Source organism: Myxine glutinosa, chromosome 14, assembly GCF_964187855.1.
Source record: "Myxine glutinosa chromosome 14, kmMyxGlut1.1, whole genome shotgun sequence".
Taxonomy (NCBI): Eukaryota; Metazoa; Chordata; class Myxini; order Myxiniformes; family Myxinidae; genus Myxine; species Myxine glutinosa.
Window position 1 is genome coordinate 63,805,335 of NC_136274.1, and position 26,780 is coordinate 63,832,114.

The following is a 26,780-nucleotide window of genomic DNA, read 5'->3' on the forward strand; positions in this document are numbered from 1 at the left end:
GGAGACCGAACGCGCACGACAACTACTACACCTCCCGGAGCTGGGCGAGGCCTGTCCATCCGAAAGCATGGACCACATGCTTGCTCTTCTCGGTGACCACAGCCCGGACTTCCTCTTCCGCGAGCTGTTTCTGCAGCGGCTACCCGGGCAGGTACGCTTAGCTTTGGCTAATTCGCCCATCACGGACCCTCGCGCCCTGGCAAAGGAGGCCGATAAATTTTGCTCGGCCAGGCGACACGTCGGAGCGGCCGCCTGTGACCCTGGGCCGACCGAGGCAACGCCCGCGCCATGACCGGCGCCTCCACCGGCCGAGTCAGCGCCACTGACGGCAGCGGCCGCCGCGACGCCCCGTCGACCGAACCCGATGCGACCGCCGGAGCCTCCACCAGAGCAGACCATGTGCTATTACCACGCCAGGTTCGGGCAGAAGGCCAGAACGTGCCGCCCACCGTGCACTTTCGGCGGGTCGGGAAACGATCAGGCCGGCGCTCGCTGCCTGCCATGAGCGTCGGCCATTCAGGCAGCCTTCTGTTGATCACGGACACGGAGTCCGGGCGGCGTTTTTTGTGTGACACCGGCGCTCAGCTGAGCGTGATACCCGCCTCGGTGGAGGACAAACAGGCCGCGATTTGCGGCCCCGCTTTGGTCGCCGCAAACGGTTCCTCCATCCGCACCTTCGGTTCACGCAGCGTCGAATTCTGCTTCGGGGGCCAGCGCTTCAGGTGGGACTTCATCACGGCGAACGTGCCCATGGCCTTGCTGGGTGCAGATTTTCTTTGCGCACATGGGCTTTTGGTCGACGTCAAAAGGCATCGGCTCATCAACGCGGAGACCTTCAGCTCGCTCGCTTGCTCATTGAGCGGCTCCGCTCCGACCAAGCTAGCCTGCACGCTCCCGGCCACGGACGATTTCACCCGCCTACTCGCCGAGTTTCCCGCCCTCACGCAGCCGACGTTTTCGGCCGTCGCCGTCAAGCACGGCATCGAACACCACATCCCGACCACAGGTCCACCGGTCTACGCCAGGGCTCGCCGCCTCGACCCGGCCAAACTCGCCGTAGCAAAGGTGGAATTCGATGCGCTGGAGCGATTGGGAATTGTGCGACGCTCGAATAGCGCGTGGGCCTCGCCCCTGCACAGCGTGCCCAAACCGGGTGGCGGATGGCGACCATGCGGCGATTACTGCCGCCTCAACGACGCCACCACCCCCGACCGGTACCCGATACCACACATACAGGACTTTTCCGCCCGTTTGGCGGGGCGGGTGATCTTCTCCAAGGTCGACCTCATTCGCGGCTACCACCAGGTACCTGTCCGGCCGGCCGACGTTCCAAAGACGGCTGTAATTACACCTTTTGGCTTCTTCGAGTTCCTCCGAATGCCGTTCAGCCTTAAGAACGTGGCCCAGGCCTTCCAGCGGCTGATGGACAGTGTGCTGCGCGATCTCACCTTTCTGTTTGTCTACCTGGATGACATTCTCATCGCCAGCACTTCCCGGGCGGAGCACCTCGTCCACCTGCTCACGCTTTTTGAGCGCCTCGGCCAGCACGGCCTCATCATCAACCCGGCGAAATGCCAGTTTGGCGTAACGGCCGTCGACTTCCTGGGGCACCGCATCACGAAGCGCGGGGCCGTCCCGCTGCCTACCAAGGTGGAGGCAGTCACAAGTTTCCCGCGCCCTCGCTCCATCAAGGCCCTACAGGAATTTTTGGGGATGGTAAATTTCTACCACCGGTTTGTGCCTCGCGCCGCCCAACTTATGCGCCCCCTGTACGAAGCCCTCCGGGGCAAGCCGGCCAAGCACGACGTCGCCTGGACCACAGAGATGGACGCGGCGTTCACGGGCGCTAAGCTGGCCCTCGCCAACGCGACCATGCTGGCGCACCCGGCGCTCGACGCACCCATCGCCCTCACCACGGACGCTTCCGACTACGCGGTGGGCGCCGTGCATGAACAGTGGGTGAACGGAGCTTGGCAACCGCTGGCCTTCTTCAGCCGGCAGCTTCGCCCTAACAAGCGCAAGTATAGCGCTTTCGACCGCGAGCTCCTCGGCCTTTACCTGGCTGTTCGCCACTTCCGCCATCGTTTGGAGGGCCGCCCGTTCACGGCGTTTGTGGACCACAAACCCCTGGTCTTCGCCATGGCCAAGGTTACGGAGCCGTGGTCGGCCCGCCAGCAGCGCCACCTCTCCGCCGTGTCCGAATTTATGACGGACATCCGGCACGTCGCGGGCAAGGACAACGCTGTGGCCGATTGCCTCTCCCGGTCCGGCGTGAACGCCGTCCACCTGGGTGTGGACTTCGCCCACATGGTGGCCGACCAGACCGCCGACCCCATGGTGCAAGCCCTCCGGACAGCGGACACAGGCCTGCGGTTGGCCGATGTCCCCTTCGAGGACACAGGCACAGTTCTCCTGTGCGACGTCTCCCTGGGCCAACCTCGCCCCATCGTGCCCACCGGATGGCGGCGGCACATTTTTGATGCCCTCCACGGCCTTTCCCACCCGGGCCGGAAAGCATCACAGAAGCTCGTGGCAGCGAAATTTGTCTGGCACGGGCTCCGTAAAGACGTCCGCGACTGGGCCAATGCCTGTGTCGCCTGCCAGCGCGCGAAGGTCCACCGGCACACCCAGTCCCCGTTGGCATCATTCGACGTGCCCGCTCGGTGCTTCGACCACGCCAATGTGGACCTGGTGGCACCCCTTCCCTCCTCGCGGGGCTTCACCCACCTCCTCACAATGGTGGACAGGACCACCAGGTGGCCGGAGGCCATCCCGCTGGCATCAACAACATCCGCCGACGTGGCGCAGGCCTTCATTGGCACCTGGATTGCCCGTATCGGCGCCCCCTCGGACATCTCCTCCGACAGAGGCCCGCAATTCACCTCCGAGCTTTGGGGCACGGTCGCCCAGGCCTTGGTGGTCAAGCTTCACCGCACCACGGCCTACCACCCCCAAGCAAACGGCTTGTGCAAGCGGTTCCACCGCTCGATGAAGGCCGCTCTCAGGGCCAGCCTCCAGGACGACGGTTGGGCCGACAGGCTCCCGTGGGTCCTATTGGGCCTCCGAACGGCCCCTAAAGAGGACCTCCAGGCTTCCACCGCCGAGCTGGTCTACGGCCAGCCACTGCGCGTGCCGGGCGAATTCATCCCTGATGCCACCGGCCCCTGGTCCGTGGCTCGCCAGCGCTCGGTCCTCCAGGAGGCCGCCAGGAGATTTGCCCCCAACCCCACATCCCCCCAGCACTTCGCACTGCGGAGTATGTTTTTATCCGGCACGACGCACACCGGGGACCGCTCCGGCCGCCATACGATGGACCTTTCCGGGTCCTGAAGAGGGACGACAAGTCGTTCACCATCGACATCGTCAGCAAGGCGGACCGCATCTCCGTGGACCGCCTCAAGCCGGCCCATTTGGACCTCGACCAACCTCCATGGTTGGCCCTTCCTCCACGACGGGGCCGTCCCCCGTCAACCAGGCCCCCCGCCTGACCATCCACCGCCCCACCACCTACCACCCCCACACGAATCGTCAGGGGTCGTTTCGGCCGGGTCATCAAGACCCCCCTAAAACTGACTCTCCCGGTGCATATTAATTCTGGGGGGGCGCGTGTAGCGGGTACCGGTAGCATGACACAATTACTCTGCACCGGCCGATGACGCAACCGGCGAGCGGTCACGTGTCCGGACTCGCACAGGCGTGTTGAGACTTGCCTTTACCGGGCGAACGCTTGCCTTGCATACCACGCCCCGTTGAGAGGCGTGGCTTATCTATTTGCATACCACGCCCCGCCTGAGAGGCGTGGCTTTTGTGTGTTGAGTTTCTGATATATATTGCCGCCCGTTCGATGGGCTGATTCAGTGCTTTGGAGTTCGTTTGAGAGCTGGGAATAAATAGCTCAGAGAAACTTAATTCCTGGCGTCGTCCATTTTGTCCGGTTGTATCGTGCGAGCACAGCTCCCACAAGATCATAGCATGTTTTCTGCGTCTTTCACTTTGTCAACTCACATCACTTCCCCGACGGGGGACCGAGGCGTCACGCTTGTTTTTTCTAAATACAAAGTTGATGCTCGTGGAAGAGATAGAACACAGAATGGATGAGGACGTGACAGAACAAAAGGAATTGTAGAGAGAGGAGGAAAACACCAACAGCGGGGTTGAAGGATAAAATAGGCCTAACAATGGGTGTGAGGAGGAAAGAGGGGGTGGGAAAGAACCACCTTTGGAGGCCATTTTAGAAATATCATCTAACACCACTGTTGCATACAGTTTGAAAATGACGATGTCGTAGGTCATGTGGTTTGGCAGCCATATTGGATAGAAAAACGAACCTTATCCGTTCAACACGAAACTTCACAAACATGATCCCCTACCCATACATATGCAGAGTGTACATTTTTAAGGTCATATGTCACTTGGTGTGGCAGCCATATTAGCTTGAAAGCTGAAATTTAAAAAACTCCCATCCCTGAAACCGCTTCACCGATCGATGTGAAACCTGTCATGAACCACCTTTAGAGGCCATTTTTCCCCGGAGAGTAGGGTTTGGCCTTTTTCGGGCACCGTGGTCCCCTTTTTGAAGCAATGTTTTATAGCCGGATGCCCTTCCTGCCGCCAACCCTGTTAGTCACCTCTTGCGACACACAGGGAATTACCAGTGAACTAGTACTCAATTTGTCGAACTCGGAGGGATGACAGGCTGAGTCAACCCCACTGGCGTCAATTCAGCGATCGACCAGGATTCAAATCCAGGATCCTAGGATCCCAAGCCGGCACCCTAACTGCCAAGCCAACACCAGGCAAAGGGGTAGGAAAGGACCTGGGGGGACAAAGCACGGACATGTATTGCTGACACAACCTCGTTAACATCGCCTCTTTGCAAGCTTGATTGTTTGCGACTGACATCTTGCAAGTATGGTTACCATAGAAAGAGGCAAAAGGAATGAGTATCTTACAATGAATACCGAAACACAAGAGGAGTCCGTTAAATCTGTCATGTGCCTATCATGTCACAACCTCCTCATCTCATTCTACACGTATGTATTCCATAGGCAGGGTTTAGTTGACCGTGGTACTGAGTTAAAGACCACTTTACACCTATTGACTGCAGCCAGGACAGATTTCCTTTGAAAAAAAAATAGAAAATGTGTACTACACAACGAATCCTGGTCGAGCACCGGGAACTTGTAACGACACGAGGAAAAAACATAAAAGAGCAGCAGGATTAAAACGGTTGTAAAACTTGATGGTACCTCCGGTGACTCAGTCTGGCACTGAAAAAACTAAATTAGGTTCCTCGTATAAATAAACACAAAACAATATGGAGGTATAACGATTGAGAGCAATATGAACCTGCGCAACACAATGTTACTTGTACCTATACTTCAGATTCAAACTTCTATACTTTATACTCATTAACTCGACTAGGGCATTGCCCGTACTATATCTATATCTAAAATTATATCCCCCCCCTCTATTTACATGAAATGGTTTGGTCCAAAGCGAACGGCTTGCGAGTACGGTGACAATCCCCCCCCTCTATTTACATGCAATGGTTTGGTCCAAAGCGAACGGCTTCCGGAGTTTGGTAAAGAAATCGCCATCGCGTGCACAAACGCGCAGGAAAGCGAATGAATCGCAAATTCGGTTTTATTAGTTTTAAAACATAGTTTAACGCCAACATAGTTTGCAAACGTGAAATAAATGAATACGCTCTCAAATGTGCCATCCGAGGCAGAGTGTGTCCTCCACGTTCGGCACACGCGATCGTTCGCTGCTCTCTGATTGGTTGAATCGTTTTTTGGACATAGCTCGGTAAGTAATTGTCCGATTAATATGAAACCTTGAAAAGGCACATCCTCGGGTCCCCAGCAATATACCTGGCAAGTTAAAAGTATATCGGACCCGTGGTTGTCGAGAAACAGCGGTCACAGACAAACAGACGTACAAACGTACAGACGTACAGAGATTACTGGAATTATAGATAGATAACTGTGCTTCAGAATGTACTATATTATTCACATTCTAATGTACCATACATACATACATATTTTTTTAATAAACAGGAATTAAATTCCTGCGTGGGGCTGGTGTGAAAAATTCTGACTCAACCCGGGACTCGAACCAGGGACCTCCATCACTTATGCGGTGACAGCCCACTGCGCTATTGAGCCAACGAAATCTCCTCAGAAATTTTCCACACATAACACGCAGTATAAATAAACAGTTATAAATAAACACGAAACAATATGGAGGTATAACGATTGAGAGCAATATGAAGCTGGGCAACGCAATGTTACTTGTACCTACTGTATACTTCAGATTCAAACTTCTATACTTTATACTCATTAACTCGATAACTATACTTCAGAAGGTACTATACTATTCACATTCTGATGTACCATACATATATATATATATATATATATATATATATATATATATATATATATATATATATATATATATATATATATATATATTGTTGCGGTTCTGAGAAAGTGTACATATTTGATTAATATAGGTTAAAGGTTTTTCCCCCATAGTTAGTCCACATGCAACACGTAGGTCACCTTAGAACGTTAGTTATTTCTTAGTATATGTGAGATAAGGACATTTCCAATAGTGATACCTGTGTTGTGTAAAGAAATAAATAAGAGTAGGCCCCGTTCATTTTACGGCTCACCCTCCAAATCTACCTCGTTGGGCAGCATCCATCCCGCGCCCCGATTCGGCTAATGCACCTTGCTTGCCAGCAGCGTTCGCTGCTCTTGGGTTTTCGCTCAAACCAGCCCAGATGCCACGAGGTAAGGCCTGGAAAAGGGGCGGAGCGCGAGGTTGGGGGTGTGGCCACATCAAGCAGATGTCAAGGGCAGAGCCGGTAAGACCCCAACAACCAACTAAGGCTCAGTGGGCAGGGCCTAAGGGGCGTGGTGAGAGCGCGTCTGGCAAATTTGAGAGGGTTCGCTGGGCGGCGCTATATAATCATGCACGCAAAGCCCTTCCAGGAGGACTCGCGTGATAAGGACGGTGAAGGACTATTGGGAGAGGCGCTTTGTTGGAAGGACTGGCTGGCGTTGCGAATTGTAGAAGGACTCTTGTTGGACTGCGTCAAAGGTCTGGTACAAGGAGACTGATGAGCATTGAGAGAACTGTGAGGACTCGTTGGAAGAGCGCCCTGTGTTAAAGGACTTGTCATTGTGAAAGCATTGTGCAACCGGCCTGCACTGCAGAGGGCTTGTGAAAGCGGCGCATTGTATTGAACTATACTGGGAACGTGTATAAAGCGCCGGTATATCTATTACGTACGCGGCCATGCCAGTGTAATCGCCCAGCTTACCGATCCCCCCATATAATTGTCCGATCCGCACCAACGACACGCGGAAAGCTTGCCTGCCGTCTACCATCTTCTTCGTGGTACGAGTCGAGGACCGGAGCGAGCTGTGGACGCCATCTTTGGACCCTCAACCCGACCATCTACAACCCCCGTGTGAGTCTGAGTCTGAGTGCGAACAGGCCCGTGTCCAGGGATAAGTTAAGACTGTTTTTAAGGCTTCACTGTGTGTACTTCTCCTTCTTCCTGTGTAAATAATTAATAAACCAATCTGTTCTTCCTTTCTTCTTAATTCGACCGTATCAGTCTTTTCTTCCATTGGGTAAGCGTGGCACGATTACAACCGCTGTGAATCGGGTTTAGTACCTGTTAACGGCCCGAATCGCGGCTCGCTACCGCTCGGCATTCCCATCTAAAACCGTGGTTCGGGCAGGAGTTATTTCCTTGCTTCACGGCCGACGTTAGTAATTAGGTAATAAGAATTCGGCTTACGACCTACCTAACATCGTCCGGAAGGAACGTCATAGCTCCGGATCCCGTTGGCTAGTAAAAGGCAAGGGGATTAATCCCCCCTTGGTAAGGGGAAAGGCCGACGTGTGAGATCCGCAACAATATATACACACACACACACACACACTGTTACCGAGCGTCATTGCCGGTGAAGCAATTTCTTCTGCAAGGGTTATACTAGGTGGTTTGCCATTGCCTTCCAGCAGTAGTTCGGGCACTTAATCTTGAGAATGATCTAATGCACTTGAAAATAAAGTCTCTAAACTCGAAAGAGTAAAAAACTTTTACTAAAACTCAACATTTATTTAAATTATTGTTTCTTCATAAAAATCCAATGAATGAAAAGCAGACAGTGCAAGACAAATTGTGTACCATTACAGCTATTGCCGTACGATTTGTGACCAACAAGCATTGTCTGCCGCACAAATGCATTGTCTATTGCCTTATTACAGCACTGCAAGGACTAGGGGGACACAGTGTTGTGGTTGGGAATAAAGAAAATTATTATAATCAGTTCCCCCTAGGACTCACCGTGTACACAACGTCACAGTGATGTCCCGGTGTTGCTGTAAGTTAGAGAACGCCTCATGTCATCCCCCATCCTTACCCACAATCTTGATTACCCTCATTAACCCTTCCTAACCCAAATGTCTTACTTGCAGGTTAAAGTTTTTCCTTCTTCTCTTTCCTCTTTCCCTACATATTCATTAATAATTATTAATGTAATTAATAATTAATAATTAATAATAATTAATGTAATTAATGTAATTTATGTAAATTAATGTAATTAATGTAAATTAATTAATTTAATTAATAATTATAATTATAATTAATTTCTTTGCTTTTTGTGTTCAAGAGCTGCCCCATTGCCCCGTTGCCAGGCAATACCCTCCATCACTTTGCTCTTCTAAGAGCCTTGATCTTGTAAAGAGAGAGAGAGATAGATATTCCCTTCGGTTTTGGTTCACAAGCCCTTGGTGTAGAATTCCGTGTGTCATGGATGAAATGTTGCTTGAGGATGTCTGCTCTTTCCTGTTTGTTAAATATCAACGGAGTAATACTTTGCACAAATTATTGCTTGGCTTCGCTTTTCTTTGCTTATCCCAATCACCTTAACCTAATGTCAAGCATAGCTTGTGCGTGTGTGTGTGTGTGTGTGTGTGTGTGTGTGTGTGTGTGTGTGTGTGCGTGTGTGTGTGCATGTGCATGTGTGTGTGAGTGCATGTGTGTGAGTGTGATTATATAGCACTTAAGGGGTCAACATTATGGTTAAACTTATGGTTAAACTGTTAAGTTATGGTTAAACTGCCAGAATCAAGACTCTCTATTCACCTTCACTCTTTCATTCCTCTTTTTTCCCGCCTCTGGAACAAACTTCCTCACTCTATTCAATCCCACTCCTCCCTCCAGGTCTTTAAAACAGCTGTTCACCACCATCTCTTATCTTCCCCTGTCCAAAACCTTGATCTTTTCTACCCCCGTTAATTCACCCCAGATCCACTTTTTGAAATTCCGACTTTTTTCCTGGAAGTCCTAGCAATGTCCATGTGTTTTATACCTCTCCCACCCCCCCCCACCCCCACCACCCACCCCCTTTCCCATGCCTCCTCCTCCCAAGCCCTCTCCCTCCCACAGATCTCCCGATGTCCCTGTTCTCTACTGTTGTGATTGTGTGCTTCCCTCTCTCTCCCCATTTTGTCTCCCGCTCCCTTTATCTTAAGTTGTATGTGTCAGTTTATCTTTGTGTGATTAATGTTAGCTCTTACACGAGCCTCGATCGTGTATACACAAAAAAAAACATTACCCTGTTCTGTCTAGTACCTAGAATGGTGTAAATGTCAGAGCCTGTTATATTTAGGTGGTGAAGGATTTCAGCTGCTTTTGCTGCGATGTGAGATTAAAAGAGAACACATTGTAGTGAGCATTGGATGGATTGAGGGAATGAGTGCTGGCTGATGCATTTTGCAGGGTTATCTGGAAGAATTGAGACAGAAAAAGAAGTGGAAAAAGGAGGTGCAACCCCTCGATATACAGACTGTGGGCAAGCAGGTTTCCAGCACAGGTGGTCATCGGATTTACCTGGTAAGTATGGGCACTAAGATTGTGCTTACACAGCTCTTTAATTTTGGTTGTAGGTTGTCATAAAAAAATATTTTCATGCATATACACTTTCAATAATGCAAAATCGGCCATAAAATTAAAGAATCTTCTTCATTGCTACTTACGGCTCACAATAAGGTGTTTCTAAATTCCAATTAATTACGTAATGTGACATTGTCAAGATTTGAGCACTGGATGGCAATAATCTTACTAAAATTCACCAAATGTCCGTCTGTCTGTCCGTTCGAAGGTACCGCAAAAACGGCTGAACCGATCGCAACGATATTTTGGGTGGGTATTCCTGGGACCACCTGGAGTAAAATAGGCTATATTGTTTTTCCAAGTTTTCCAATTTTACAATTTTCCAGTTTTTCCAAACACGATGGAATAATATTTACCGATATGAACAGTAATGTGGCTTTTGTTGAAATTATACGTACCAGGAGAGAGTAGATCGACTCCTGACGAACACTTCCAATATAAACGTGCGGCTCTGAAGTAACATGGCAGCGTGTGCAAAGCGACTGAGAAACAGGTGTAGCAGCCGCTTCCGTGTTACAGATTCGGCGCGCACTCTTCACACATAAACATGCGACTGAGAAAGACGTGTAGCGGCCGCTTCCATTTTGCAGAATTCAATCTTTTTTCAAAATGGGTGCCATGTACTGTTTAGATTTTGATGATTTGCGTGTGATATGATTCAACGGATGTTTATATGAATCGTTTAAAATAAAAAAAGCCTTCAATTTCTGATATTTTGCCTTTTCATTTGGGCTTCCCAATTGAAGCCTCGCCCGTTGGGCGCGTACCGTTGCTAGTGGTCATAATTTAGTTACCAACGGTCATGTGATCCACAAGCTTTTTCTTCCCTTGCACAACATGCCCTGCTATGCAGCTATCTAATATTTTGCAGAACATCCCGATTCTCTAATCACATCGTGGACCTTTATACAAACATCTGCTACGAGTTATTGACAGACTGTAGATATAATTATCTCACATTCCTCACTTTGTGTCGCCTAGTTCTTTCACATTTGAAGTCATCATTGTTGAGCTTGAACCAATCTGTACCTTTACTCGTTGCTTCCTAAAGCGTGTTTCTAAGTTTCAATGCTGCAGAATACTTGTTCAGACCACAGATGCGATGCATCCGGCACACTGATCGATGCAGACAAGACAAGGTTTGCAGATACTCTTCTATGGTATGAAAGCTGCATTGGTGCTTGTCTGACATACAAATTACTCCCCAAACTATTTAGTCCCATCTTGGAGATTTGAACTTTGAACTTGAATTTGAACTTGGCAGAAGGTGAAAGGTACGGGAGCAGAAAAAGCAGAGCATGAAATTTATAAGGCAGCCAAGAAGGCTGCAAAGAAAGAGGTAGCAAAGGCGCAGGAGGCATGTAGGAAAATGTTCGGAGAACGCTTGGATTCGGAAGAGGGTCAGAGAGCGGTATTCAGGATTGCAAATCAGATAGCGAAAGAGAGGTGTGATGTGATGGGGGTGAGTTGCTTGAAGGATGAAGTGGGACAAATCGTTGTGGACCCAGATGGAATTAAAGGAAGATGGAAAAGACATATGGAAATGCTGTTGAATACAGAGAATGAATGGGTTGGCAACATAGAGAGTAACCCAGTTTTAGGACCGGCAGAGAAGATAACTGAGAAGGAAGTTGAGGAAGCGATAAAAGCAATGAAGAGTAGAAAAGCGGGAGGGCCGACGGGAGTTGTGGGAGATATGTTGAAGGCAGCAGGAAGTTGGGGTGTGAAGAGAATGGCAGAGATCTGTAATCTGGTGGTGAAAGAAGGTCGCATTCCAGTGGATTGGGAACTGAGTACCCTCATCCCTCTATACAAGGGGAAAGGTGACCCTCTGGAGTGTGGCTCGTACCGAGCGATAAAGTTATTGGAGCATGGAATGAAGGTATTGGAACGGGTGTTGGAGAGGAGGATAAGGAAGAAGGTGAAGGTCGACGAAATGCCGTTTGGATTTATGCCAGGAAGAGGAACGACAGACGCGCTCTTTATTGTGAGGCAGTTGCAGGAGAAGTACATGGAGAAGAGGAAGAAGTTGTTTCTTGGGTTTGTTGATCTGGAGAAAGCATTCGATAGGGTTCCACGTGAAGTATTGACATGGGCATTGAGGAAGTTAGAAGTGGAGGAATGGTTGATCAGAGTTGTGATGGCAATGTACAAAAGAGCGCGCACAGCTGTAAGGACGAAGGACGGGAACAGTGGTGAGTTTGAGGTGAAGGTGGGAGTGCATCAGGGGTCGGTACTAAGTCCACTACTATTTGTAGCTGTGATGGAGGTGCTGGCTCAGAAGGTAAAGGAGGGTTTACCGTGGGAGTTGTTGTATGCAGATGATCTGGTGTTGATTGCAGAAAGTATGGATGGACTGAAGGAAAAGATGAACAAGTGGAAGGAATGTGTGGAGACAAAAGGTCTGAAGGGAAATATAGGAAGGACGAAGGTGATGGCAAGTGGTAAAGCATGTGGTGAGGTGGAAAGAACTGGGAAGTGGCCATGTGCTGTGTGCAGGAAGGGTGTCGGAGTGAACTCCATTCAATGTCCAATGTGCACTGAGTGGGTTCATCAAAAATGTAGTGGTCTGGGAGGGTCATTAACCAGTGAGGTAAGCTACATTCAAATGTAAGGTGTGCACAGAGGGAGCTGCAGATGGAGGAAATGTTGAGTTGGATCTTGGAGACGGCATGAAGCTGGAAGGTGTGAAAACATTTTGCTACCTCGGAGACATGCTGAATGGAGAACGTGGATCAGACTCGGCAACGGTTTGCTTGAGTGAGATGTGCATGGAAGAAGTTTCGGGAACTCAGTGGTGTGCTGATGAGGAGGGGAGTGTCGTTGAAGCTGAAGGGAAAGGTGTATGCTGCATGTGTGAGAAGTGTTATGATTTATGGGAGCGAGACATGGGTCATGAATGTAGAGCAGCAACGAAGGCTGGAAAGGGTGGAAATGCGAATGGTTCGGTGGATGTGCGGAGTATCGTTGAGAGAGAAAAAGACAAATGATGAATTGCGAAAAATGATGGGAATAGAGCCTGTGAGTGATGCTGTGAAGAGGAACAGGTTGAGATGATTTGGTCATGTGTTGAGGAAGCATGAAAGTGACTGGTTGAGAAGAGTGATGGATATGAATGTAGAAGGAAGTAGAGGACGGGGAAGACCGAGAAAGACTTGGCTAAAGATGGTGGAAGAAGAAATGCGGGCAAGGGGGTTAACAAGGAGAGATGCAGAAAATAGGGCAAATGGAGAAGATTGTCATGGGGACCGCAAGGCTAACCCCCACTCTAGCAGGGAAAATGGCCTTAAAATGCATGTTGTTGTTGTTGTTGTTGGAGATTTGAACTTCTGTTTCATCTGGAAATTCATAGCAGGGTTCTCTTCCTTCCAGGTGACATTTTGAGTTTTGTTTGGCATTTGTGCTTCTCTTCCATTTCCTGATGATGTTGTCCATGGTTTTCGTGTTTGCGTTCCTCTTCCACTTCCTGATGTTCTCCATGGTTTTTGTGTTTGCGTTCCTCTTCCACTTCCTGATGATGTTCTCAATGGTTTTCGTGTTTGCGTGCCTCCTCCACTTCCTGATCATGTTCTCCATTGTTTTCGTGTTTGCGTTCCTCCTCCACTTCCCGATGATGTTCTCCATGGTTTTTGTGTTTGCGTTCCTCTTCCACTTCCTGATGATGTTCTCAATGGTTTTTGTGTTTGCGTGCCTCTTCCACTTCCTGATCATGTTCTCCATTGTTTTCGTGTTTGCGTTCCTCCTCCACTTCCCGATGATGTTCTCCATTGTTTTCGTGTTTGCGTTCCTCTTGCACTTCCTGATCATGTTCTCCATGGTTTTCGTGTTTGCGTTCCTCTTCCACTTCCCGATGATGTTCTCCATTGATTTCGTGTTTGCGTTCCTCTTGCACTTCCTGATCATGTTCTCCATGGTTTTCGTGTTTGCGTTCCTCTTCCACTTCCTGATCATGTTCTCCATGGTTTTCGTGTTTGCGTTCCTCTTCCACTTCCTGATCATGTTCTCCATGGTTTTCGTGTTTGCGTTCCTCTTCCACTTCCCGATGATGTTCTCCATTGATTTCGTGTTTGCGTTCCTCTTGCACTTCCTGATCATGTTCTCCATGGTTTTCGTGTTTGCGTTCCTCTTCCACTTCCTGATCATGTTCTCCATGGTTTTCGTGTTTGCGTTCCTCTTCCACTTCCTGATCATGTTCTCCATGGTTTTTGTGTTTGCGTTCCTCTTCCACTTCCTGATCATGTTCTCCATGGTTTTCGTGTTTGCGTTCCTCTTGCACTTCCTGATCATGTTCTCCATGGTTGATTTAGAGCAGTGACATGGAATAGTTTGCTGATAATTGTGACGCTACTGCAGTGAGCTACCTTCTTACGTTTTGTAGCCCACTGATAGGCCGGATCTGAATCCGGACATTAACCAAAATTTAATCGGCTTGTTCTTGTCACCAAACCAACTCATCCACCTAGTTTTGTCAAAACTCGTCCCCAACTTTTTGAAACATCATGCTGTATATCGTGATGGGCCCGACCTCTCAATGGTGAAGAATCACTCAGTGAATTAAATAATTATTGTATTCAGATCAAGGAAATGTTGGAAAGAAGGAAGTAGAGGAAATGTTGAGATGGATCTTGGAAACGGCGTGAAGCTGGAAGGTGTGAAAACATTTTGCTACCGAGGAGACATGCTGAATGGAGAAGGTGGATCAGACTCTGCAACGGTTGCTGGAGTGAGATGTGCATGGAAGAAGTTTCGGGAACTCAGTGGCATGCTGATGAGGACTGGAGTGTCGTTGAAGCTGAAGGGAAAGGTGTATGCTGCATGTGTGAGAAGTGTTATGATTTATGGGAGCGAGACATGGGTAACGAACGTAGAGCAGCAACGAAGGCTGGAAAGGGTGGAAATGCGAATGGTTCGGTGGATGTGTGGAGTATCGTTGAGAGAGAGGAAGACAAATGATGAATTGCGATGATGGGAATAGAGCCTGTGATGGATGCTGTGAAGAGAAACAGGTTGAGATGGTTTGGTCATGTGTTGAGGAAGGATGAAAGTGACTGGTTGAGAAGAGTGATGGAAATGAATGTAGAAGGAAGTAGAGGACGGGGAAGACCGAGAAAGACTTGGATAAAGATGGTGGAAGAAGACATGCGGGCAAGGGGGTTAACAAGGGGAGATGCAGAAAATAGGGCAAAATGGAGAAGATTGTCATGGGGACCGCAAGGCTACCCCCGCTCTTGCAGTGGAAATGGACTTAAAATGCCTGTTGTTGTTGTTGTTGTTGTTGTTGTTGTTGTATTCAGATACGAGTCTTCACCAAAATCTCGTCATTTCATCCCTGTCACACACTCAACCTTTCCACCAAATTCCGTTCGAATCGATACATAATGTTTTGAGGTATCCTGCTCACAGACAGACAAACACACATACAGAAACAACCTTCAGTGGTGGAGGTCATGACCCAAAAAGGAAACCCAACAGAATGAGAGAAAACCAGTCTCCGTGGTGTAATGATTAGAGCGTCTGCACTGAGTCTCGGAGGTCAGATTCAAACCCAGGCTGGGTCATTACAAAAGGCTTAACAATGGTACATGCTGCTTCCTTGCATGATGCTCGGCATTTCAAAAGGTTAGGACACAGACAAACAACCATAGATTGGCAACCATTGTGCAGGCTCGATGGGCCTAATGACCTCCTCACGCGATGAAGCTTCTTGAATGTGAAGTCGTATTATCATTTATAAATCAATGTAATCATGCTACACATGGACACACTTGAAAACCTTTATGAAGTGCAAATCCACTACAGAGAAGGTCAACATGTTTCTTTGTCTACTGTGCCAACCAAAGCAGAAGTACTTACAAACATTAACTACACATATTTGTGAGTTAACCTGTAAACAAGGCTCACCCACGACATCGCAGGTGCATCAGACAAAGCGTTTCCATGTTTTGTTTTACCACCCAGCTCAGCCAAGGGTTATATGAGCGTGCTAACAGTGTAAACAATCCCTTGCTGTAAGTATAAAGATGCAGCATCTACAAAGGCACCCAACTCAGGGTCTCTTTACGTTACAGACAGCTCGTCTGTTGATAGAGGTTATCCAAAGTTAGGGATATAGGTTTTTCAAACGACATAACCCAGAAGCAGAGAGATGACACTTTTTAGCTTCTTTCAATTGGGTGTCCAGTTTGGGTTTCTGAACATAAGCTAGCAGCAGAAAAGCCAAACGTTATTTCACTTTTTTTTAACAGAAGATATTTATCCATCAAAAGTTTTGATTCAAGTGAATTAAGCTCAATGTAAAGCACCTTCAAAAGTTTTATGCTCATACATTTTCAAAGTAGATTTAAGAGTAGCCAGCTACTTTTTGTTTCCAAAGATCTATTTTAAGTGTAGTGTATCCAGAATGTAAAATCGAACTGCGATCGCCGATGACGGCAGGTGGCGACTCGTATCATCGTATGTATAAATTAAATATTAATTAACCCTTGTGCATACAAGGGGGGTCTTTATAGCCTTGTATTTAGCCTAAGAAGACCTCCCTTGTGTGTACAAGGGTTAAGTAAAGTACAGTACAGTAATAAGGAATAAGAATAATATAAATCTTTGGGAAAACATCAGCCACGATCACGTAAATGCGAAACACACCCTCGCGTTGGGGAGGTTTTGACGCATTTAATTCAGCGTGGAAATTTCAAACCGCGTTCGAGGAAGCCGCGTTGGAGGAAGTTTTACTATGTATATATATATGTGTGTGTGTGTGTGTGTGTGTGTGTGTGTGTGTGTGTGTGTGTGTGTGTGTGTGTGTGTGTGTGTAAAACTGTGAGAAATAGCAGAAACTCCACAATACAAGAGCAGGGTGCCTCATTTGCATTAAATAAATAATCGGAAGAAATTAAATAAGTAGCGGACGTAGCTTCAAGACGATCGATCTTTAATTTCTGACAAGCTTTCGACCAAACAGGTCTTCTTCTCAGTCTTCCTCGAGTTCAACGAAACAACTCGAGTTCGTTGCTGGAACTGTCCAGATTTCTCTTTGCCGTAAACGGCAAAGAGCCGTTTCGTGGGAGATCTCGTGGGAGATCTCGCGAGATCACGGCGAGGTCACGTCTTTTCCAAGCTGCTCCATGCGCTCACGCTTTCGAAGCTAAGTGATATTTCTCAATTGTGTTTTTGTCGAGACTGTATCTATCTTTCGGTGTATGTACCTACAGCGTATCTTTTGGAAAATTTTCGGTGCTAATTTTTCGTTCATGTATACACAATCGTCGGTTAATGGTATCGAGTATTCTGCGGCCTAGTACTCGTAGGCTTAGACTACCGTACCGTCTCAGACCTTGTGGTTTGTTTTTCTCTCAGCGATTCGTCGAATGCGCTGAAATTATTTTCGTTCTCTGTTTCGTACCAGTCGTTCACCCCGTACCTCCTTGTTTAATATCTGTACTCACAAAAAAAAAAAAAAAAAAAAAAAAAAAAATATTTCCTTCCCAGGTCTTATTCGTTTATTTGTTGTTCTTTTTGTTCGTTCGTTCTTCGTTCGCGATCACGCGGTTAGAAATGTATAATCTCTCCCCTGAACAACTATTTTCTCTCATATATTATAACACCCTTTTCTTCTTTTCCTACAAAAGGATGCTTTCGTCTTGCTCACCAAATCTATTCATTCCAAAAAATATATATAATACCATCTCTTACAGTTCCTCCTTTCTACATTCCATAAACTATCCAGAACTCCATCCCTCCTCCAGTGTCCTCAAACGTATTTTTGACTCGAAGGGCTCAAACTCATTTTGCAAAAAATGTTCGTTTCCCATGAATCGTACACTTTTCAAAATCCAATCTCACCCCTCCCCTCCAAATCCTCCCCATCACCCATCCCTTTCAAATCTCCCCCCTTGCCCCTTCCCTCCCCTCCCTCCTAAACTCCCCCCACACCCCTCCCCTCCGAGACTCTCCCTCGCTCCTCCCCTCCTAGACTCCCCTCTCACCCCTCCTCCTCAAAGCATCCTCCCTGCTTCTTCCTCCTTCCAACTTTCACCTTCATCTCCCCAAACCTCCTGCCTTGCTCTTCCCCCTCCTCAAATAACACCTCACTGTGCCTCACCCAATCTCCATCAAACCTTTTGTCTGCCCCATTCTTCCCTTTCTCCAAGCTATTCTGAAATCTCTGACACACCTTCAACAGCTCTCCCTACCTCTTCCTCCTCTTCCACATCTTACCCTACCCCTCCCCCCCCCCTGTTCTGGACCCGATGCTCCCCCTTCCTCTTCATTAACGGTATGGACCTCAAACATCCGGGGCCTTCGCTCAAACTTGACTGACCTCTCCATACAGGTTGCTTCTGACAAACCAGATGTGATCTGCTTAACAGAAACTTTCCTCCTTCATGATGTCTCTGATGCCTTGGTATCTCTCCCAGGTTACTCCCTCCTCTGGTATGATAGACCTGAGCCTCGTCCTGGAGGTGGGGTTGCTATCTTTATAAAAAACTCTCTTCCTCACTCGCCCTCCACTGCCCTCTCTCCACCTCACCCCCAGGAATACCTTTGGCTACGGCTTCCCCTTCGCTCCCACCTTTTGTTCATATGTGTGTTGTACCGTCCACCAATCAGCGATGACTCCATCTACATCTCACTGTCTGATAATATGGACCAACTTCTATCTACCCATCCCAACTCTCTCTTCCTCATATGTGGTGATTTCAATTGTCACCATGCCAGTTGGCTGGGTGTGGGTACCTCTCTCACCAGCCATGGCTCTTCAGCAAAGGACTTCTGCGACTCACTGGGACTGACACAATCTGTCAATTTCCCGACCCGGATCTCAGTCAACGGAGCATCTTCTCTTCTGGATTTGGTTATGACAAACTTCCCTGAAAATGTCTGCTGCTCTTCTTCTGCTCCAATCGGCTCATCTGATCATGTGCTTGTCAAAGTGGACATCTCTCTGACCATTCTCAGAGAGCCTCCTCAGCGTCGACGAGTCTGGCATTTCACTCAGGCCAACTGGCACGGTCTTCAAGCAGCCATCAATCATCTGGACTGGTCTCCCATCTCTACCGCCTCTGACATCAACTCATCCTGGGAATTCTTTCAAAGTAAATTGCTCTCTCTCATGCACAGATTTATACCATCTCGTCTTCAGTTGTCATACCCTTCCTCCCGTCCATGGTACACGGAATCTTGTGGTGAGGCTGTTGCCCTGAAACAACTTGCTTTCGTCTCCTGGAAAGCAAATCCAATGGAAGGAAATCTCATTTCCTTTCACAAAACCCGAAACAAGTGTGTGTCCACCCTCAGGAGAGCCAGGAAACAATATCTCACCATTCTCAAGACCGAACTCTCTTATCTGTCTCCCTCTTCCAAATCCTGGTGGCGTCTGGTCAAATCTGTTTCTGGTGTTTGTTCCCCCTCCATCCCCTCCCTCACCTCAAACGGCTTAACGGCTGACTCCGCACGTGAAAAAGCTGAATGCCTCAACTCTGTGTTTGCCTCTAAATCTTTTGTCCCAAACCCATCCCTCTCTGTACCCACCGTACCCAGTCGTACCCAGCTGCTCCTGGACTCTGTGTCCTTTCCTCCTGACAAGGTGGAAAAGTTTCTGTCAACCCTCGACTCTGATTCTGCAACTGGTCCTGACGGCATCAGCCCACGGGTCCTAAAATCATGTTCTTCTGCTCTTTCACTCCCTCTTTCTGTTCTCTTCACCCTCTCTTTTGCTCAAGGTCATCTGCCATCTGCTTGGAAATCAGCCAACATCACCGCTTTGCACAAAAAAGGTGCAAAAACAGATCCCAGCAACTACAGACCAATCAGCCTTCTCCCAATTATCAGCAAAGTCATGGAATCCATCATTGCTTCAGATATTAAATCTTTCCTCTTCTCCAATGGCTTGATCTCTGATCATCAATTTGGTTTCAGACTTGGTCACTCTACTCTGGACATGCTGCTTCTGCTTTCTCAACAATGGATGGAGGTCCTCAACGCCAAACAGGAAATTAGAGCTGTCTCCCTTGACATTTCACGTGCCTTCGATACGGTCTGGCACCCTGCTCTGCTCTCCAAACTCTCCTCCTTTGGTATCCATGGAAATCTCCACGCATGGCTGGCGGACTTCCTCTCTGGTCGTAGTCAACGTGTGGCCCTGAATGGGTTTCTCTCATCTCCTCTTCCTGTTCAGGCTGGAGTTCCCCAAGGTAGTGTTCTGGGCCCTGTGCTTTTTCTGGTCTTCATCAATGATCTCTCTGACTCTCTTGAAAATCCTCTCTATCTCTTTGCTGACGACTCTACTCTCTGTCGCTCCATTCCTCATCCCTCAGATCGGCAGTCTGCAGCCTCCTCACTCTCTGCAGACCTGGACAAAATCACAGACTGGTCAAACAAGTGGAACATGTCTTTCAATCCTGACAAATCCCACACTCTTACAATGTCTCTCCGAAAGGACCGACTGGACAACCCTCCCATCTACTTTCTCAACAATCCTCTCCAAGAAGTTCTGTCGCTCAAGCTTTTGGGTCTCACTATCTGCCATGATCTTTCTTGGGAAAACCACATTTCCAAGCTGGCCTCCAAAGCCAGTCGCCGACTGGGCATCCTCCGTCGTGCGAAGTCCTTCCTTGGCACACCTGAGCTCCTCACCACATACAAGGCTTTCATCCGCAGCTCAATGGAATACTGTTCCCCCCTCTGGGCTGGTGCTCCTGCCTCACACCCTGCTCGGCTTCACGCTGTTGAGGCCAAAGCTTTCACAATCATTGGAATCTCCTGCGATGTAGTCAACGCCGAGGGCCTTTCACTCACTCACCGCAGGCAGGTTGGTGGTCTTTCTGTCTTCTACCGACTCCTCTCCGGCCTTGCTCCCCCAGCTCTCTCTGTGCTCTGTCCCCCCAATATTCCTTCAGGTCGCACAAGATCTGCCTGCAACCCTCTTATGGTTAAACTGCCAAAGTCTAGGCTCTCTGCTCACCTTCACTCTTTCATTCCCCTTTTCTCCCGCCTCTGGAACAAACTCCCCCACTCCCTTCAATCCCACTCCTCCCTCCAGGTCTTTAAAACAGCTGTTCACCACCATCTCTTATCTTCCCCCATCGAAAACCTTGATCTTTTCTACCCCCGGTAATTCACCCCAGAGTCCTTGCAGTGTTCATATGTTTTAATCCTCTCCCACCTCCCCCCAAGTCCTCCCGATGTCCCTGCTCTCAAATGTTGTGTTTGTGTCCTTCCCCTTCTTCCCCCTCTCTTTTGTGTCCTCCCCCCTCTCTCCCCATCTTGTCTGCCGCTCCCCTTGTTTTTTGTGTTTTGTGTGTCGGTTTGTCTTTTTGTGTGATTAATGTTTGCTCTTTCACGAGCCTCGATCTTGTATACAAAAAAAAACAAAAAAAAAAAAAAAAAACCTACATTTTGATTGTGGTTCCTATAACAACACTTCACGTAACATTTATACTCAAACTGGTATTAAGCTCTTGTTTCCCACTGCTAAATGAGCTGTGTCTCCTTTCCAATTTGAGCTTCCAAAACATTTGCACACATTTCCTCTGTCGTACAAACGGTGTCTTTGTGATGGGTAAAGCTTCACTCCGTGCTTTGTACATTTTGCTTTCATGCTTTAGTCTGCTGTACAAAGCGTTTGGTTTCGCCAGAACTGTTTGTGTGTGTCATGTGTGTCCTTTTTAGTATACATCCAATTCCAAAAGCAGGGATCAGGATTTTGAAGGTATGCACTTTTGCATCTCCATCTCTCTCACATCTATTTCCATTGTATTTTAAATACATTGGGAAAAATGTTTGTAAATATAATGAATGCATCGATGTAACTGTCTTGAATATGCTTTTCCTTTCATCAGAAACATTATTTGGGTCCAATTACTTCGAGTTTTGTGGCAAAAACGTATCAAACAACTGGGATAGTTGTTGCCAATATTTCATAGATTAAATAGTTTTTATTCACATTTCTTTAGAAAATGACTTGCCATGATTTTCATTATCTGGTCCAACTGGTTTGTGGTTGTTTCCTTAACCTAGTCTTGGCCTCAAAACATGTTAAATACGGATCACATTGTAACTGTATTTGTAGTTTGCAGCGGACATGGTTTTTGTTAAATTAACATCTTATGAGGCTTTGTTTCCACCAGAAACTGAGATTTCACAACGCTACATGCTTGCGGTCCAGAAGACACCACCTACCCCAGCAAGACAGGGGAACATTGCAGAGACTGTTGAGGAAATTTCGGGGACAGAGCGGTGAGATGACTTAATGATTCTAATCCTGATTCATGGTTTGCTACAGTATTTTCTTGATTCTTGTCTTTTTGCAATTGTTGTTTTCATGTATTGTTATGCATTATGTTTTCCACTCTGTCAAAGCGCCTTTGGGCTTCTGGAAAAGCGCTATACAAAATAAATGAATTATTATTATTATTATTATTCATCATTGTAGTCAGGTGGTGAGATGGCCAACTTTTCATTTACCGATGAAAGTAGCGAGGAAGAACTGGACTGAAATTGCTTAAAACCACATCTCAATGTCTGCACCAAGTGTGTGTGTGTGTGTTGTTGTTGGTTATCTCCATATGTATGTTTCAGAAGGTGGAACGGAGCCCTCGCATGTCTCAAAGTATCCCCTTTGTGTGTGTGTTTGTGTGTGTGTGTGTGTGTGTGTGTGTGTGTGTGTGTGTGTGTGTGTGTGTGTGTGTGTGTGTGTGTGTGTATGTTTGTGTGTATATATATATATTATATATATATATATATATATATATATATATATATATATATACACGTATATGCATATATATTGGTAGGTTTAGGGTGATGGGGAGGAGGGGAGGTTAGAGATTACTTTAGAACAGATAAAACTGTATAGAGTAGTATGGACTGTGTGCGAGTAGGTAGTCAATCTCAATGTAATAAGTAGGGACACGTCAGTTTCAGGAATGTCTGTTTGAATGTGCACCATACAGAGGGTGGTGCGTTATAATAAATTGTGAGAGATTAAGTGGGTAAATGTGCATATACACCTCCCTGTAAACATCTATCCAGTGCACTGGGTGGGCAGAGAAGAGCAGAGAAGAGTGAGGCAGATAGCAATGGGACTCTGCCAGGCAAGGATAGAGAGAGGTGGAGCTATGATCGTCTCATGGAAGGGGTGGAGCCCAATGCCTTGAGGGGTGGAGGGTTGTCGAGGGAGAGGAGCTTGTGACCCATGAGGGATTGTGGAGTTCTGAGGAGGAAGAGGTGGAGCATTGCCCGGGGAGAAGAGGGAGGAGCCAGTAGCTCTCGGTTTGGTGCGCTTAGAGGAGCGGGATCTGTTCTGAGGAGAATTAGGAGTGAGGAGAGTGGATTTACACCTTCTGGAGTGTGTTAAGAGGGAGGAGAGCTTAAAGGAGGTTATCCTGCCTGCCAGCTTTGGCCCAGGGCCTGTGTTCGTCTGCCTGTTGCCTATCTGTCATCCTGACATATCCTCATCCCTGTTCTGGGCCAATTTGTATATCCTCTTCTTCCCACCATCCACTTCCAACTGGTTGTACATCGAATCTTCCATATCATTCCTCACCCTATCCACAGCTCTCATTGCTGTTTTTTTTCTTTTGCTCATACAGGTGCAGCAACTCTGCTTCTGGTTGCCTTTCTCTATCCTTGATCTTCGCTATCCTCTTTCAAACCTCTTTCTTTTCACCAACTGCCTTCTCTACTTCCTTTGCTACTTCCTTCCTATGAGTGCGTGAATCATTTCAACAAAGTCCCAGAAAATCAGTCCAACACGCAGCCAGAAAACTGGGACTACCAACCACCACTGTACACAGGATTTTACATAAAAGACTGAAGATTTACACCTATAAAGTGCAGATTCTGCAGGAATTCAAACCAAATGATGGACCCAAACACAAGGTGTTTGCCTTGGAAATACTCAGTTACATAGAAGATGATGAAGATTACCTGAAAATGGTTATGTTCACAGACGAAGGTTGCTTTCATGTATCAGGGAAGGCCATCCGGCACAATGTGAGATCTGGGGCTGTGAAAGCCCCCACGTGGTCTTCAAACACATATGCGACAGTCCAAAGGTCATTGTATGGTGTCATTGGTGTGGCCTTCTCCATGACCGCTTGGTGGGTCCGTTTTTCTTTGTGGAGGATACAGTGATCTCAACAATTTACATGAACATGTTGGAAGGATTCGCCTTCCCACAGATTGAAGACCTGCAACCCGATATCATTTTTCAATAGGACGGTGCTCCCCCTCATTTGTCCTTAGTCGTTCGAGCCGTCCTGAATGAAAGATTTCCAGGTCGCTGGATTGGCCGAGATGGACCAACCGTCCGGCCCCACGATCACCAGACATAACCCCCCTTGATTTTTTTTCTGTGGGGGTTTGCCAAAGATGTTGTCTACAACACCAAGGTGGCAAACCTGCAGGATCTTCATTCCTGGATCACAGCTGCATTCAACGCAAACATGTCACACTGGTCGACGCAAGCATGCTGAGCCGAACATGGCAAGAACTCGTGTACCGCTTTGATGTCCTGCGCGTGACAAACGGAGGTCACATTGAAGTGTATTGATGGTGTGCACAAAACTTTGAGTTTCTGTATCACATAAACCAAAGGGTATCGTTATATCATTTGTGGCTCTAAATATATTAACAACCAAAGTTGCCCAGATCCTTTTGGAACACCCTGTATGTGTGTGTGTGCGTGCGTGTGTGTGTGTGTGTGTGTGTGTGTGTGTGTGTGTGTGTGTGTGTGTGTGTGTGTGTGTGTGTGTGTGTGTGTACCCGTACGTGCGTACATGCATGATCTATGAAAGATATTGCCTTGTTTTGAAAGGTTACATAAAAAGCGTTTCAAAATTATCGCTCATTGTCATGAGCTTTGTTTTCAAGAGTCCTCTTGAAGGGTGAGATGGATTGCAAAGGTCAGACACGATGTCGTATGTTTCCCATGCATTATTTATCCCACGTTCGATTGTCTTTTAAAAACCTATCGCTTTCTCTGAGCAATAAATGTCATGTGTCAGAACCATGAAGCTCCCTTATTGTGAGAGTTTCTTGTTCGAATTTGAAATTCTAATTTTGGCTGATCATTCACCGTGGTATTTCACGCATTCATCCGAATCTCAATGCAGTTGTAGACTAGAGGTTTTTCCGGGATATCGTCATCGCTCTGACAGTTGTTCTCCAGGTATGATTCGGGATCTTGGCAGATCAGTGCTTCGCTTCGCTCAAATTACCATTGGTTCACTAAAGCTAATATCCACACACGGGTACGTGCTGGTAGGATAGCCAGCTCATCGTCGCACTCCCTCAAACGCCATGCGACGAGGCAACCCGATCGTACATCAGCCTGAACTGAGTCACAAATCTTGTGGATAACAAAATCCAGACCGATAGCACAGACGCACAGAGCACTGTTGCTAGGTGACTGCACAATGTGCAACGATGTCAAGAAAGCTTATTGATTGCCTTGCCTCGTTTGTTAGTCTACTCTTGGGTATTAAGAAATTGTTTGTAAATTGCTTTGGATTCACCGATGGCTGTGATGGGCATCAGTGAGTTCATTCGTCCCCTCTGTGCTGTGTTTATCAGAGAGAAAAGAGAAAAACGGAGGCTTTTATGGTCGGACAAGATAGAACGGTGCAGGTAATAAGCACATTGTAGAAAAACGACATTTTTCAAAGGGATTGGAGATTAATGCTGATGGAGAAAGACCAAAGCCTAGAATTTATGGGAAGACAATGCGGCTTTGTCTCACGATACTGCCAGGATGAGTTTTGGATAGAAAGAGAGCGAAAAAGTTCGAGAATGGAATTTGATAAGTAATCTGCCTCCTCCCCACTCCCATTCCCTTCCCTCCCTATGAATTATTGCCTGATCATCTTCTGTGTGATGAATATCTCTTCCTCGTCATCGGTTTGAGTTATCACACCCTTTTTTGATTCAGGGGAAGGGGATGTGCAGGAGCATCGTAATGAGCATGTTGCGGGAATAGCTCGTTGGAAATGTGCCGCAGATGTGATACGCCAGATGATTTCCACCTATTTGTGCTTTTGCTTCTGCGCATCGTGCTTCGTTTGAGATACCCGCTTCAGATTTGTTTTTTCTCGTTTCAGAAAGGAGGAACAAGAAGCACGAGAGTGTTTACGTGACCTAGCGAGGAAAGCCATCCCTCCATATTTCTCTTCCCAGCAAGGGAAGGTGATTCATGTCAACCAGGTACGAGCTGCGAGCTCAGAACGAGCATCAGAAGACAAAATCCATATTTGAAAAATTATTTACAGAAGTTGTAGATTCTATTATTACACTCACCTGTCTGACTGCTGTAATCTGGTGTACCTCACCTGGAATCATGGGTGAGAGACATAGGCCTCACATGATTTTAATAATCGAAGTCTATTACCTTTAATGATTGTTCAAGCCATCGGTGTTCTGATAAAGGTGTGTCACCAAGCGGTGAGGGAACCCTGTTGGCCACCACCGTGCAGTCTCAACATGTTTATTGGTTTTCACCAATAGTCCTGCGCCATCAGTAATATTAATCCTGATTCAGTTTTCATGTGCATTGTAATCGATGTATTAAAGTAGCCGGATTTCTCCATCCGCCCGTTCTTTTGTCTGTGATGCTCTTTTCATGGGACGTCATTATGGCGTTACATCTAGCACTAGGCTAGGCCTCTAGGGATGTGCAAGTCGCCCTGACATCCAGCACTCAACTCCTCCAAATCGCTTCGCAGACGGAAGTTGACCACCACAATAAATTTATTGGAATATCTGACGTCCGTAGGCAACGGGTTGAATGTACGGCGCTTGGCGT

At 47.4% G+C, this 26,780-nt stretch overlaps 1 protein-coding gene across 1 annotated transcript in view; it reads left to right on the plus strand.

Annotated features, from left to right (window-relative positions):
- Positions 1-26,780, plus strand: part of LOC137439270 (sperm-associated antigen 17) — a 99,984-nt gene that overhangs the window by 24,797 nt on the left and 48,407 nt on the right. The window contains exons 8-12 of the mRNA XM_068134999.2: positions 9,809-9,922; positions 21,650-21,689; positions 22,108-22,216; positions 25,556-25,609; positions 26,080-26,182. Of these exons, the coding sequence (XP_067991100.2) occupies positions 9,809-9,922; positions 21,650-21,689; positions 22,108-22,216; positions 25,556-25,609; positions 26,080-26,182 (420 nt within the window). The remainder of the gene's footprint in view (positions 1-9,808; positions 9,923-21,649; positions 21,690-22,107; positions 22,217-25,555; positions 25,610-26,079; positions 26,183-26,780) is intronic.